This window comes from Trichosurus vulpecula, chromosome 1 (assembly GCF_011100635.1).
Source record: "Trichosurus vulpecula isolate mTriVul1 chromosome 1, mTriVul1.pri, whole genome shotgun sequence".
Lineage (NCBI taxonomy): Eukaryota > Metazoa > Chordata > Mammalia > Diprotodontia > Phalangeridae > Trichosurus > Trichosurus vulpecula.
Genome location: NC_050573.1, coordinates 47,478,107 through 47,492,107, shown reverse-complemented (window position 1 = coordinate 47,492,107; position 14,001 = coordinate 47,478,107). Strand labels below are relative to the sequence as shown.

The 14,001-nt window shown below is 45.0% G+C and overlaps 1 protein-coding gene across 1 annotated transcript in view; it reads right to left on the bottom strand.

Moving 5' to 3' along the window:
- The window catches only part of MMP17 (matrix metallopeptidase 17), a 40,795-nt gene extending 36,343 nt beyond the window's left edge, over positions 1 to 4,452 (bottom strand). The window contains exon 1 of the mRNA XM_036765705.1: positions 4,203 to 4,452. Within this exon, the coding sequence (XP_036621600.1) occupies positions 4,203 to 4,452 (250 nt within the window). The remainder of the gene's footprint in view (positions 1 to 4,202) is intronic.
- Between the last annotated feature and the right edge of the window lie 9,549 nt (positions 4,453 to 14,001).

Sequence of the window (14,001 nt, the reverse complement as noted above, 5' to 3'; positions counted from 1 at the left end):
TCTATGCTAGGGGGAGGGGCCAACTCAAGAACCAATCGGCCCTGGTCATTTGGGCGGAGCTTGATGATGTCAGAGACCCTATAAGAGGGGAGAGGACAGCTCGGAGAGTTCTCTTCCTCTCTTTCCTTTTCCGGTTGGAGCCAGAGGCAGTTACAACGACCGTTACAGAGGCAGTTACGACCGTTACATCGTCAGTTTCAGTTGCAGCTTCAGTTTCAGAAACAGACACAGCTGAGGCAGGAGCTGCCAGCAGCAGAGCTGATCTACGGGAGGAAGCTGAACAAAGACTTCAGTCCAGTGGGTAATCTTATTACCATCAAGGGGGAAACATGATTTTGCTTTACGCAATCATGTTTCTCTGTAGCCTCCTGGTTACTCTTTCAAGGCGTACCTATTGGGCCTGGAAGATTATGACCAACATATCAAAATGGGGCTTCTGGTTCATGGGTTGGTTACTGTGGAGCCTAAATAAATGTTTTGATTCTTCTGCCTTCTACTTTGAGAGTTTCTTCTATCCGGCGATTCCGAACCTTTCAGACATGTTTATGATCTTCTTTGAGATTATAAACTCGGCCCTCCTGATACACCTCCCCACCCACCCATAGTGCTCATGGGCACCCTTCTCCACTGAGGAAAAGTTAAGATACTGGTGGAAGGAAGGAGGTCCCTTTGTTTCACTCCAGGGTAAGAGGAATGGTCCAGGACTTGGTTGCTCAATTCTGGAATGTTAACCCAGACTGTATTTTAAGATATCTTTTCCTCGTTCAAGATCCTTATAGATGTTACCTGAAATCTTGGGGCAGAGAAAATAATATCAGAGGGCATGAGGTACTATGCCAATCTGGATGTATCTTCTTCCAAGCTCAGAATGACTTGAATATAGATGAATGGTAAATGAAATGAATGGGCAGCTAGATGGTGCAGTGGATAGAGTGCTAAGCCTGAAGCCAGAAAGATCTGAGTTCAAATCTGGTCTCAGACACTTACTAGCTGTGTGACCCTGGGCAAGTCACTTAACCCTGTTTGCCTCAGTTTCCTCATCTGTAAAATGAGCTGGAGAAGGAAATGGCAAACCACTCCAGCATCTTTGCCAAGAAAACCCCAAATGGGATCATGGAGAGTCAAACCCAACAACAAAGACTGACCAAGAACACTAAGCAAGGTCCTTGAGGAGTGTAACCCAAGAAAGTACACATTTAGCTACACTACACTCTTCTTGTTTACTGTATTTCGCTCAGATTTTATGTCTAAAAACTACTGTGTGTTTGTTTGGTTCAATCGCAGAGATAGTCTATGTACCAATTCAGTGAACTAAGTAATTTTGCTAGGTTTTTGTTGTTCCGTCACGTCCAACTCTCTGTGACCCCATCTGCAGTTTTCTTGGCAGAGATACTGGAGTGGTTTGTCATTTCCTTCTCCAGCTCATTTTACAGATGAAGAAACTGAGGCAAACAGGGTGAAGTGACTTGTCCAGGGTCACACAGACAATACATGTCTGAGGCAAGATTTAAACTCTGGGAGATGAGTTTTATTGACTCCAGACTTGGTACTCTATCCACTTCGACATTGAGCCCCTTATTTTGTTAGGTAGCAACAGCCATTTATTTTTCACTAATTGGGACATTTTTCTGAAGATAGATTTTTCAGAAACACCCATATCACAAAGGGGTGGGTTTATGTCTTATTGTGGTACAACGGTAACTTTGGGGTTGAATTTACTTGATTGCACTAGAAATTGCATTGTTACGGAACCAGAAAAAATCTTATACATGTAAAAATGATAATAGTCTCACGCTGAAAAGTAATACATTAAGTATGTGAAGGTGTGATCCTTCGTGATGTTACTTGTATAGAAACAGATATGCATATATATATATATATAAATATCTTTGGAAGTAACGAAGGGAATATAGTACTTTATATTCTTTATTGCATCATACTTTTTAAGTATTCAATATATTCCTGTTTATTTCTCTCTATTCTGTTTTGTAGCCAGAAGTGTTTCAAAAATATCCGAATGTATAAAATAAATAGTAAATGCCCTACATGGTGTGACGCTGTGTTGTCTATAAAACTGGGTATGTATTAAATTTTGTTTGTCTCAGAAAAAGAATTAAAAGCACCTCATCATGATTCTTAGAAGCTTTGCCAATGGGGCACGAGCCCTGGGCCTGGCAGGCCCTCACAAACTGGAAAAGCTTCCAGCCTGGTCTGAGAACCAGCCTGGCTAAGGGCAGAGAGCTCCACACCAAAGGCTGCCTGCCAAGAACTGATTTTTTTTTGTGATGGTTGCTTATAAAAAAATAAGGTCTGGAGAAGTTGAGAGCTTCCTCCACTGGAGGAATCACCTGCATTGCTGAAATCTTTCTTAGGAGCCTGGATCTGAAGCTGGAAGGGAGCTCAGAGTTTACCTAGGTCAATTCCCTTATGTTATAGATGAAGAAACTGGATAAATGGTAAATTAAATGAATGGGCAGTGTATAGAGTGCCAAGCCTGGAGTCAGAAAAACCTGAGCTCAAATCTGGCCTCAGACACTTACTAGCTGTGTAACCCTGGGCAAGTCACTTAACCCTGTTTGCCTCAGTTTCCTCATTTGTAAAATGAGCTGGAGAAGGAAATGGCAAACCACTGCCTGGAAAATGAAATATCTTTTCTGATGTCCTATAGGCGGTGACAGAGACAGGATTTGAACCCAGGTCCTATGACTCCAAAGCCAGTGTTCTTCAGAGTGTATCAAACTGCCTCAGTGGAGTGCATGCTTTTGTGGTGTTAAAGAAATAGAGGCGGGTTGTGATATATTACATGTACAGTTTCACACCCAGGGTGTTAATGTGTCTGTAGCTGGAATCTCCATCTCTACAGGGGGGCTGCTGCCGGGGTGCAGAAGGGGGGCATTGAGGCAGGGGCCAGGAGCTTGGCAAGGAGTGGAGTTAAGAGCCCAGGACCTTGCCTTGTTTGCAGTGCACCTGAGGGAAAGGAGGACTCTTTCTTGCTTTCCTGGCTGGGTCTCCAGCCTGCTTCGGTCAAAGCTCCAGGCTGGTTGTAGGGGTGGGGGAAGGAGAAGGGGGTACTGGGGCAGCGGCAGGTAATGAGCTTCTCGAGAACAGTCTGGTTCATTTTCACTCTCATAAATAGTGATAATTAACAGCATTCAGGGAGAGCAGCATGTGGGAGGAGGGACTCGAAGAGAGCCTTTAATGAGCAGAAGGATCCCTCTCCTAGCATTTTCTTCCTGCCTCCAAATGCCAAGGCTGGGCCATCCTGCCAGTGGCCCTACCCTGGGGATTTCTATGCTACAGTTGTATGCAGGTTGGTCAGTCAGTCAACAAGCACTTATTAATTGCCCACTATGTTCGAGGCACCATGCTGAATCAACAAACATTTATTAAGTGCCTGCTATGTGCCAGGCACTGCGCTAAATGCTTTACATTTATTACCTCATTTGAGCCTCACAACAATCCTGGGAGGTAGGTACCAATATTATCCCCCTTTCACAGATGAGAACACTGAGGGAGACAGAGAGAGAGTGACTTGTCCAGGGTCATACAGCTAGTAACTTTCTAGGAGGTTGGGTTTAAACTCGGGTCTTCCTGACTTCAGGTCCCCCACTCTACTCGGTGTTTATATAAGTGCAGGGGATGCGGAGAAAGGCAAAATACAGTCCTTGTCCTCATGGAACTCACATTCTAATAGGTCACACATTAGGGGCAAAGTCAGCTTCTAGGGCACTGTGATTGAGGGGCACAGGATTGGAACCTAGCAGATTAGGAAAGTGGCCTTGGTACAGTGGAAAGAATCCTGTTTCTCGAATCAGTTGAGTGAGGTTCAAATCTCACCCCTAATGCTTACTATTTGTGTGTACTCAGGCAAATTCTTTAATTGTTTTAGGACTCAGCTTCCTACCGCCAAAAATGGGAGCAGTGGACTGGATGGCCCTTCCAACTCTTCATCTCTGATCATATGAAATCAGGCTTCTGGAAAACCCCACAATAGGAGTTCTAGCCTTTGAGCTGGTGGTTACTGGGCTCCCATACTCTGGCATTGGGCACTGGGATGTGTCTGGGAGGGACACATGTGGGGCAGAGATATCAAAAGTCACTTTGGGCTGGGTTGTATCTCATTTGGGCCCAGCCTCTCTTTCCCATCTTCTGGCTTTCCCTCCCCAGCCCCTGGCCCCAGACCCAGCCCTGGTGGTACTGACCGAGGACACCGGTGGCCTCCAGGCCCCCAAATCGTTGCATAGCTGCAATGGCCTTGGCCAACTCCTCCTGGGTCTGCAGCTGCCCTGTCACGGGGTCTGGCGGGGGCAGGTAACCGAACCGACTCAGCCACTCCTGTGGAAGAGGAGAGAGGAGCAGATAAGGAAGGGGTCGGGGTCTGGAAGCTGCTGCCTGGTTAAACATGGCCGGTCGGTCACCGCTGATGCTCTGCTGACCTTCATGCATTACCATGCTGACAGCTAATTTCCCAGCCAGCTGCAAAGTGCCCTGGATAATGGGAACAGAGAGGAGGAAATGTTGGATTATGGACTGGAGACCTGTTCATTTATCTTCCCCAGGGCTGGCTCCCAGCTGCATCAGTTCCATTATACGGGATGACCGGAGACCCCACTGGGGTTGACTCTGAACACAACCCCCCACACCCCTTCCAGAGGAGGCTAAAACCCAGCAATCTCCATGAGGCAAAAACTCAGACCTTCTTCTTTCTGACTCCTCCCTAGCACCCTGTACCTAGTCCTCTGGCCACATCATCCCAGGTCCACTTGGAACTTTTGTAACCCCCCTCCTGACTGTGGGTTTTGATCCCAACCACAATTCTCTCCTTCCCCATGCTCCTGACCAGTGGTGCCAAACTCCAATAGAAACAGGGGCCATTAAACTATACATAAGGATCCCTGTGAAATGCGTATTGACTTAGAAAACCGCAAATGAACATTAGCTGTATTCTGCTAAATTAATTTATTTTGGTAAATATTTCCCAATTACATTTTAATCTGGTTAGGGCCTTATTCAGGAGTGTTGCTGGTACTATGCTTTGACTTCTCTGCTCTAGACCATCCTCCCACATTCTTGACCTCAGCCCCAGCCATACAACAATCATAATAGCTAACATTTATTTAGAACTTAAAGGCCAACAAAACACTTTACATGAATGATTTCATTGGATCCTTACAACAACTGTGGGAGGTAGGTGCTATCATCATCCCCACTTCACAAATGAGGAAACCAAGGCTCAGAAAAAAATTATGTTACTTGCACAGCTATTAACTGCCTCTCCTATTATATTCCTAAATAGACCACACGCCCTCATGCTCAGCATAGTCAGCTAAACGGCACACTCGATAAAGTTCTGGATGTGGAGTCGAGTCAGGAAGACCTGAGTTCATGAGAGGGCTTTAAAAGCCAGAGGATTTTATATTTGATCCTGGATGTAATAAGGAACCACTAGAGTTTTTTTAATAGGGGTGTGTGTGTGTGTGTGTGTGTGTGTGTGTGTGATGGTCAGACCTACTCTTTTAAAAAATAATGTCTTATTTTTCTCCAATTGTATGTTAAAACAATTTTTTTAACATTTGTAGCTTTTTTTTTTTAAGTTTTCAGTTCCAAATTTTATCCCTTCCTCCCTCTGTCTCCTGAGACGGCAAGCAATCTGATGTAGGTTATACGTGTGCAATCATGTAAACCATTTCCATATTAGTCAGACCTACTCTTTAGGAAGATCAATTTGACAGTTGAGAGGAGAATGGACTGGAGTGAGGAGAGACCTGAGGCAGGCCAACTCACCCGTAGGCTATTGCAACAGTCCAGGAGATGACAGTCTGTATCAGGGTGGTAGCAGTATCAGAAGAGCGAAGGGGGCATACTTGAAGAATGCTACAAAAGGAGAATTAACGCTGATGGGTCTTGGCAACAGACTGGCTATGGCGAGGTGGGGTGAGAGGGAGTGAGATTTTGTGGGATTGTAGGCCTGGGGGAGTTCCCTGACAGTAGAAGGGAAGTTAGGAAGAAGTAAGGGTTTAGGGGGAAAGATGCTAAGTTCAGTTTTGTACATGTTGAGTTTAAGATGTCTAGGGGACATCCAGTTTGAGATGTCTAATGGGAAGGAAGGAAACAAACATTTAAGTGATAACTATGCTGGCGACTATGATATACTAATTGCTTTATTAAGAAACCACTGCGTTGAGCAATAGGGATACAAACAAAAGCAAAAAACAAGAAAATCCCTGGCCTCAATGACCTTACATTCTAATGGGACAATATGGTGGGGGGAGGGGTAGAAAGTACCTGGAAGCCGGGAACATGGCCTGGCAGGTGGAGGTGAAAGCCTAGAGTTCAGGAGAGAGGTAGGGCTGGATAAGGAGATGTAAGTAAGATGTAAGAAAGTGTAAGTGTATTTTAAATTTGAAGATCTTTCCCACCTATTAATAGGCCATGTGACCTGCTTACATTACAGGAAGCTTAAGTCCCATGTGGTGAGAGGAGCCTGCTGACAGGAAGAAGAAAGTGTGCCACAGGAAATGCTGAAAGGGTGGTTAGAGCTGAGGGAGAGAGCAGATGTGCTAGCTGCGCTGTGTGTCTGTTGGTAGCAAGGTCCCAGCAGGGGGCAGGAAGGTTTTGGGGTGGAGTGGTTCTCTGCTGTGATATTGTGTATCGAATTCTTTACTGCTATGATGGATTGGGCTTATTGGTTTTGGGATTTGGTTCTCTGGTGTCTGAATAAATGGTTTACTTCTTCTACCTTCTATATGGGGAATCTCTTATATTTTGTGATACAGAACCACATAGGCATATTGAGAATTATCATCTATGTTGTGCTTATTGCCTTGCTGACACAGAAAGCTGAAGAAATCACCAAGAGAACTAGTCTAGAGGGAGATGAGGAGACGGCCCAGGACAGATTCCTGTGGTATGTATAAGATATATGTAGAGTAGATACAAGGTAACCTTAGAAGAGAATGAAAGCAGCCTGGAGCCTGAGCCCTGCCACCATACTCCCGATAATAATGATACATCTATATGGGCCTGTGATTTCATAGGTATGGAAAGCTCGCAGTGAGGATACTCCCTCTACCAAAGCCTGTCTGTAACCTCTCTACTGGGGCAGCTAGATGGCACCATAGTGCATAGAGTACATAGCCTGAATTCAGAAGCTCCTCTTCCTGAGTTCAAATGTGGCCTCAGACACTTACTAGTTGTGTGACCCTGGGCAAGTCACTTAACCCTGTTTGCCTCAGTTTCCTCATCTGCCAAATGAGTTAGAGAAGGAACTGGCAAACCAACCCAGTATCTTTGCCAAAAACCTCAAAAGGGGTCACAAAGAGTCAGATATGACTGAAACGACTGAACGACTGAAAAAAAACAAAAGAAACAAAAAAACCAAAACAAACAAACAAAAAAAATAAAAGTACATGTGAGAAATGGTTCCTGTTCAGAAGCCCTTAGCCCATAGAGACACTCTCTGTCTTTGTGCCACCTGCTGCTTCTCCCTGCCTTGGCTGGTAACCATGGATGTAATAAAATCTTTTCTGTTGTTCTTCAGTCTTTCAGTAGTGATCGACTCTTCCTGACCTCATTTGGGGTCTCCTTGGCAGAGATACTGGAGTGATTCGCCATTTCCTTCTTTGGCTCATTTTACAGATAAGGAAACTGAGGCAAATAGGGTTAAGTGACTTGCTCAGAGTAACACAGCTAGGACGTGTCTGAGGCCAGATTTGAAGTCAGCTCTTCCTGCCTCCAGGCGACGTGCTCTATCCACTGTGCCACCTAGCTGCCCATAAAATCTTATACTCGACATATTCTAAATGGTAATGTAGTAGGTTTTCTTTCTGCAACAAGCGCCACGCAAATGTTAGTGATTATTATTCATTTCCACCCCACCGAAGTCTTCTCCAGGCCAAATACCCCTAACTCCTTGAAGTAGGCCTATTTTAAGTTTATTATGCTCTGGAAACTACATCCTAGAGGGATTGAGTGATCTATATAGCTAGCTAGGAAGTGTCAGAGCCAAGACTTGAACCTAGGCCTTTTGATCCACTGACTTTTCCATACCTTGCTTTTTATGCCAACCTAGTTACTCTTGGATCAAGACATTTGGGCTTATAGGTCAGAGACTAACTATGTTTTTCTGGCTGCGATGCCTTTCCTACTCTCTGTTCAGATGTAGGCTAGGCTGGAGGTGGGGGCTGCCATGGGAAGGCTGGGATGGGAGGTGGGAAGAAATGTTGAAAATCTGAAGCTGGTGGGGGGCGGAGGGAGAGAAGGAGGGAGCTGGAGAAAGGCCGAGGGGAAATCGATACGATCTGGGCCATTACTTTGATTGAATTGGAGAAGGCTGGCTTTAAATCATATAACTAGAATCAGGCCATAGAATTTCTATCCCCCACAACTCCCCCTTCTCCCAAGGGAGGGGGGCTCTCTAGGCTTGGGGACAAAGGCCCTTTGAGTCTCCCTGAGCCTGCGAAGCTCTGTTTCAGAGATGGCAAAGAGCCAAGGGGCCTACTGGGGGCTACACTAGCTGGTGGCTGGCCTGCCTAGATGCTGAGGCATGGACAGGATGACCTCCAGGTCCCTTCCAGATAGAGGAGACTAGCATCAATTTCTCCTCTTCAAAGGACCCCCTGTAGAGAATCTTTTTAAGCTAACCCAAGGGTTCCCTGTATAGGGGAAAGCAGAATTTCCTTTCCCATTTCCCTCACCTTCCAAATACCATCTCCCCCAGCTGGCCAAATGTCCAGGGGCTTAAGCCACCCTGGCTCTTTCCTATGGGGAAAACCAGAAGATTGGGTCCTCTGGGTCTGGGTAACCCTCTTGCCCCAGGACCACTCACTGGGATCCTATTTCTAAGTATGAAAATGGGTTTTGCAAGAGCAAGGAAGGAAGGGACTTTAGGAGCCATCTATTGCAAATCTTTCATTTTACCCAGTGTGGAAACTGAGGCCCAAGACATATGCCCATGGTTACATAAGCTCCAGTAAGCAGCAAAGCCACGATGCGAACCCAGGTCTTCTGACTTCAAGTTCTATTCTCTTTCCACTGAACCACATGGATAAGAAGAGGATGGAAGCCCTCTCCTTCCTTTGCACTTCAGGGAGCAGGTGGGGGCCACTAGAGTCCTGATAGCTCTGACCAGAAGCTCAGGAGCAGTGAGTAAACTTTGCAAAGGAATCAGTTTAGGCTTGTCAGAAAACCTTTCTAACAATGAGAGGCACCCAGTAGTGGAGTGGACTGGCTTGGGAGTTGGGGGCCCTCTCTCCTCGGAGGTCTTGAGGCAGAGGTTGGACCCTGTCTCCCAGCTGCAGCTCCCTGGGATGCTCAGGGGTTTTTTCTAACCTGGGTGGATTGTCTGAGTCAGAGGGAGAGGTGTGTGTGTGTGTGAGTGTGTGTGTGTGTGTGAGTGTGTGTGTGTGTGTGAGTGTGTGTGTGTGTGAGTGTGTGTGTGTGTGTAGGAGACCCCAGATCCATGCCCTGGAGGAGGTTGAACCCCTCTGGTAGAGGTGAGGAGGGTAGAGAGAAGTGCCCAGGAGATACACTTCTCCTGCCCATCCATGGATTTTCCAAAAGTGGAGCTAAGACTGTAAAATATTTAGCTTCTCCATCTACCAGCGGTAAAGGCTTGGCCAAACAAGGTATAAATTATTGTGCATTGTAATGAAAAAATAATGATGCCCTTGTCTGCTTCTGTGTTTCCCCAGGAAGGCTAGAAGCACAGCCTAGGGGTGTCTGGGAGTAAGGAAGGAGAGGGCAGATGGATGGGTATGGCCTGTTCTGCCCTTCTCTAAGTCAGCCTCTTTGGAGATGAGTATGTGTGTATGAGAAATCCGTGAAGAGCCAAAACTTGAACCCAGGACTTTGAATCTATTGTTGCTTCCACCGTGTGTCCTTTACTTTCTTTTTTCCTTTGAGGGGCACACACCTCAAGGCCAGAGCTACCAAGGGCAGAGCGGCTGCTCTGGGGATCCAACATTGATCCAACATTGTGCTGAAACAGGACACACTGTCTCCCATCTCTAAGCCTTTGCATCAGCTGTCCCTCACACCTGGAATGCTTCTACCCATTCACCTCTGCCTCTTAATTTCCCTGGCTCAGCTCAAATCTCACCCATTCTAGCAGGCCTTTCCTAGTTTTCCCAGCTGCTAATGCCTTCCCCTCTCAGACCATCTTCCATCTACTCCCTACACATCTTATGCCTACCAAGTTGTTTATCTGTGGTTACAACGTAAGTTCCTCGAGGGCAGGGACTTCTGTTTTGCCTTTGTTTGTATCCCCAGTGCTTAGCACTGTGCCTGGCACACAGTAGTACTTAAATAAAGGCTTGTTGATTTAAGGGAGCTAGGTGGCTCAGTGGATGAAGCACTGGGCCTGGAATCAGGAAGACCTGAGTTCAAATCTAGCCTCAGACATTCACTAGCTATGTGACCCTGGACAAGTCACTTAACCTTCTTGACCTGCCTTAATCCACTGGAGAAGGAAATGTCAAACCGCTCCAGTATCTTTGCTAATGTCCAGTATTGGAGTGCTGGACCAAAGGCCATGGGGTCATGAGAGTCAGACACAAGTGAACAATGATATCCACTTACCATCCAAACCTTGCAGGGAGCTGCTGTGCACCCCACAGCCTAGGAGAAGGTAAGTGGGTATTGCATAATTTGTCCTCTTTCTTCTAGGTTTAGCATTGAGTGGGAGTGTGGGGAGGATGGCAAGAGAAGTGTGAAAGGTCACCCTTCATGCCGAGGCTAGCCCTCTGCTCCTTCCCTCTAATCCACTCTATCCCTTCTCATTCAGGAGCCTCCCCCACCTTCACCCTTTTAAATCTCTCCTTTCTTGGTTTCCTCCTGGCTCTTTATAAATATGCTCCATCCTTAAAACACACACGTACACACACACACACACACACACACGCACGCACGCACGCACGCACACACACACACACACATACATGCACACGTGCATGCACACACATGTGTACACACATGCATACAGAGACACAGAGACACGCACACACAGACACACACACAGCTCCCCCTCACGTGACCCTCTCATTTCCTCAAGCTAACCTCCTACGTCTATCTCTCCTTCATTTCACTGACAAACTCCTAGAAAGAGATGTCTACACTTGCTGTCTCTCAACCATCCACCCACTTAAATGTTTTTAATTGTTAACTTACAAATCATCAATAAACACAAACATTTTAATAACAAAGAATAAGAGCTAACATTTATGTAACACCTACTATGTGCCAGGCACTATGTTAAGCACTTTATAATTATCTCCTTTGGTCCCCACAACGACCCCGGGAGGCAGGTGCTATTATTACCACCACTTCATATTTGAGGAAATTGAGGTAAATGGAGGTTAAGTGATTTTCCCAAGGTCACACAGCTGGTAAGTGTATCTGAGGCTGGATCTCATCTGGTCTTCCTGAGTCTCAGCACTCAATCCCCTGAGCCACCAAGATGCTCTTATGTATACTTTGCTAATTTTAAAAGAAATACACAAATTTAGCAAGGCAGTAACAAAACTCCTCTATTTGTGTCCCCTTTGGTATTTTTCTGCTCATTTTCCAAAAATCTTTTATGATGCTTTCCTTCCTCCTTGTCTGTCACTACTCACTAACCCATCCCACCTTCAGTAAAACCCTTCCCTTATAACAAATATGTATATTCCATCAAAACATTGGCCATGACTGACAATGCATGTCTCATCCTGTATTTCTAGTCCATTACCTCTCTGTCAAGAGGCGATACTACCCACTCATTCCTTAGTTCCTTATAATCTGTCTTCTGACCCTACCACTCCACTGAAAGTGCTTTCTTAAAGGTCAGCAGTGATCTCTTAACTGCTAAAGTCAGCAACCTTTTTTCCAGGCCTCATCTGACTTGCCCTCTTTGGCCAACCCTGCCTCCTGGACAATTTCCCTCTCTTGGCTTTTGTGACACTGTTTTCTCTGGCTTCCCCATTCCTTCTTCCATGCCTTTGCTGGATAATCAATGAAAGTGTCTTCCAGAGCGCTGTCTGGACGCTTCTTTGTCTCCCTAGGTGATCTCATTGGTGCCTATGGACTTAATTAATTATCATCTCTCACTCAAATCTAAATACCCAGGTCTAGCTTTTCTCTTGAACCCCAGCCCGACTGCTCCAACTGCCTGCTGGACATTGCCCCTTTGATGTACCATCAAAATCCCAAGCTCAGCACATCCAAAGCAAAACACATTATCTTTTCCCTGAAACTTGCCCTTTCTCCAAATCTACCTGTTTTCACTAAGGGCAGTGTCATCCTTCCAGGTCAGCAGCCTTGGCATTATCTTCAACCCTTCTCTCTTCCTCATGTACCGCCAATCAATTGCCAAGCTCCATTGATTCTAGGTCCTGATCATCTCTTCTGTTTATCTCTAATGCTTAGCATAGTGCATGGCGCCACAGTGAGTGATTATTAATTCACTGAACTGATCACACACCCCTTCTCTAAGGAGTTTGGCAAGGTAGATCAAGCAAGCTCCAATTTCTTTTTGGGGCCCACACTATTCTTGAGCCACCATCTCAGTCAGAGGCTCCTCCAACTAACCTCAGTCTACCCCAGACCAATATAGACAATGACCAATATTCAGAAACAATAGCCATTAACCAATAACCAATGACTGACAATCCATGATTAATAACCACTAATTAATACAGCCAAATGGGCAACTAGGTGGCATAGTGGATAGAGTGCTAGGCCTAGAGTCAGGAAGACTCATCTTCATGAGTTCAAATCTGGCCTTCGATACTTACTGGCTGGGTGACCCTGGGCAAGTCACTTAACCCTGTTTGCCTCAGTTTCCTCATCTGTAAAATGAGCTGGGGAATGGAATGGCAAACCACTCTAGTATCTCTGCCAAGAAAATCCCTAATGGGGTCACGAAGAGTTGAACACAACAGAACAGCAACAACAAATACAGCCAATGGCCAATCATAAATTACCAATAAATTACATAGCCAGTAAGTACATGAATTGGGATTTGAACTCAGGTCTCCTGACTCTAAGTTCAGCCATGTTTCCATGATGCCATGCTAATAATGAGGTGCCATGGCTAATGGGCAATCACCAGTTAGTACTAGCTAATGACAATTTGCCAATGAGTGGGAATAACTAATAGTCAATTACTCATAGGCAATAAGAAATAATCAATACTTTATTACTAAAACTCAGAAATTAACAAGTAGTTGGACCAATAATATAACTCAATTACTATTGGTGTTAATAATTATGATAATTATATTTAAGCTAGTATTTATATAGCATTTTGAGGTTTACGAAGCACTTTACAAATATTATTTCAAAACAAATCTGGAAGGCAGGGGCCATCATTTTCCCTATTAATTACTCATGTTTGCATAATGCTTTAATATCTATTTTCCTTGTAAAAGACCCTGTGAGTTAGGTAGGAAAGGGACTAGAGCTGTGAATTTATTTAATAAAAATTGTATTTATTTAGGGTACTCCTAAATGAGAAAACTCCCTCTACCAGTGCAGGTTGGCACCTCCTCGGCAACTTAAGAGTTATAGAGAGTTGTCTAGTATACTGAGAGGGCAAATGACTTTACAAAGCTAACGTGTCAGAGATGGAAATGAAAACCAGATCATGTGGGCTTTAATTCACCAAGCCATACTACCTTTCACTGAGTTAGTGAGTTCATCTAGTATTAATCCCATTTCACAGAAAAGTCCAACTGAGGCTCTGAGAAATTAAATGACTTGTATATAGTTACATAGCCTGTAAGTACACAAGTTGGGATTTGAACTCAGGTCTCCTGAGTCTAAGTTCAGCTATGATTTCACCATGCCATGCTAATGATGAGGTGCCATAGCTAAATAGCAACAATTTGCTAGTGAGTGGTAATAACTGATAACCAATTACTCATAGCCAATAATGAATAATCAATACTTTAAGTCGTTACTAAGACTCAGGAATAACTAACCATTAGCCAATGCTCAAAAACCTGGGCTTCGGAGTAAACATCC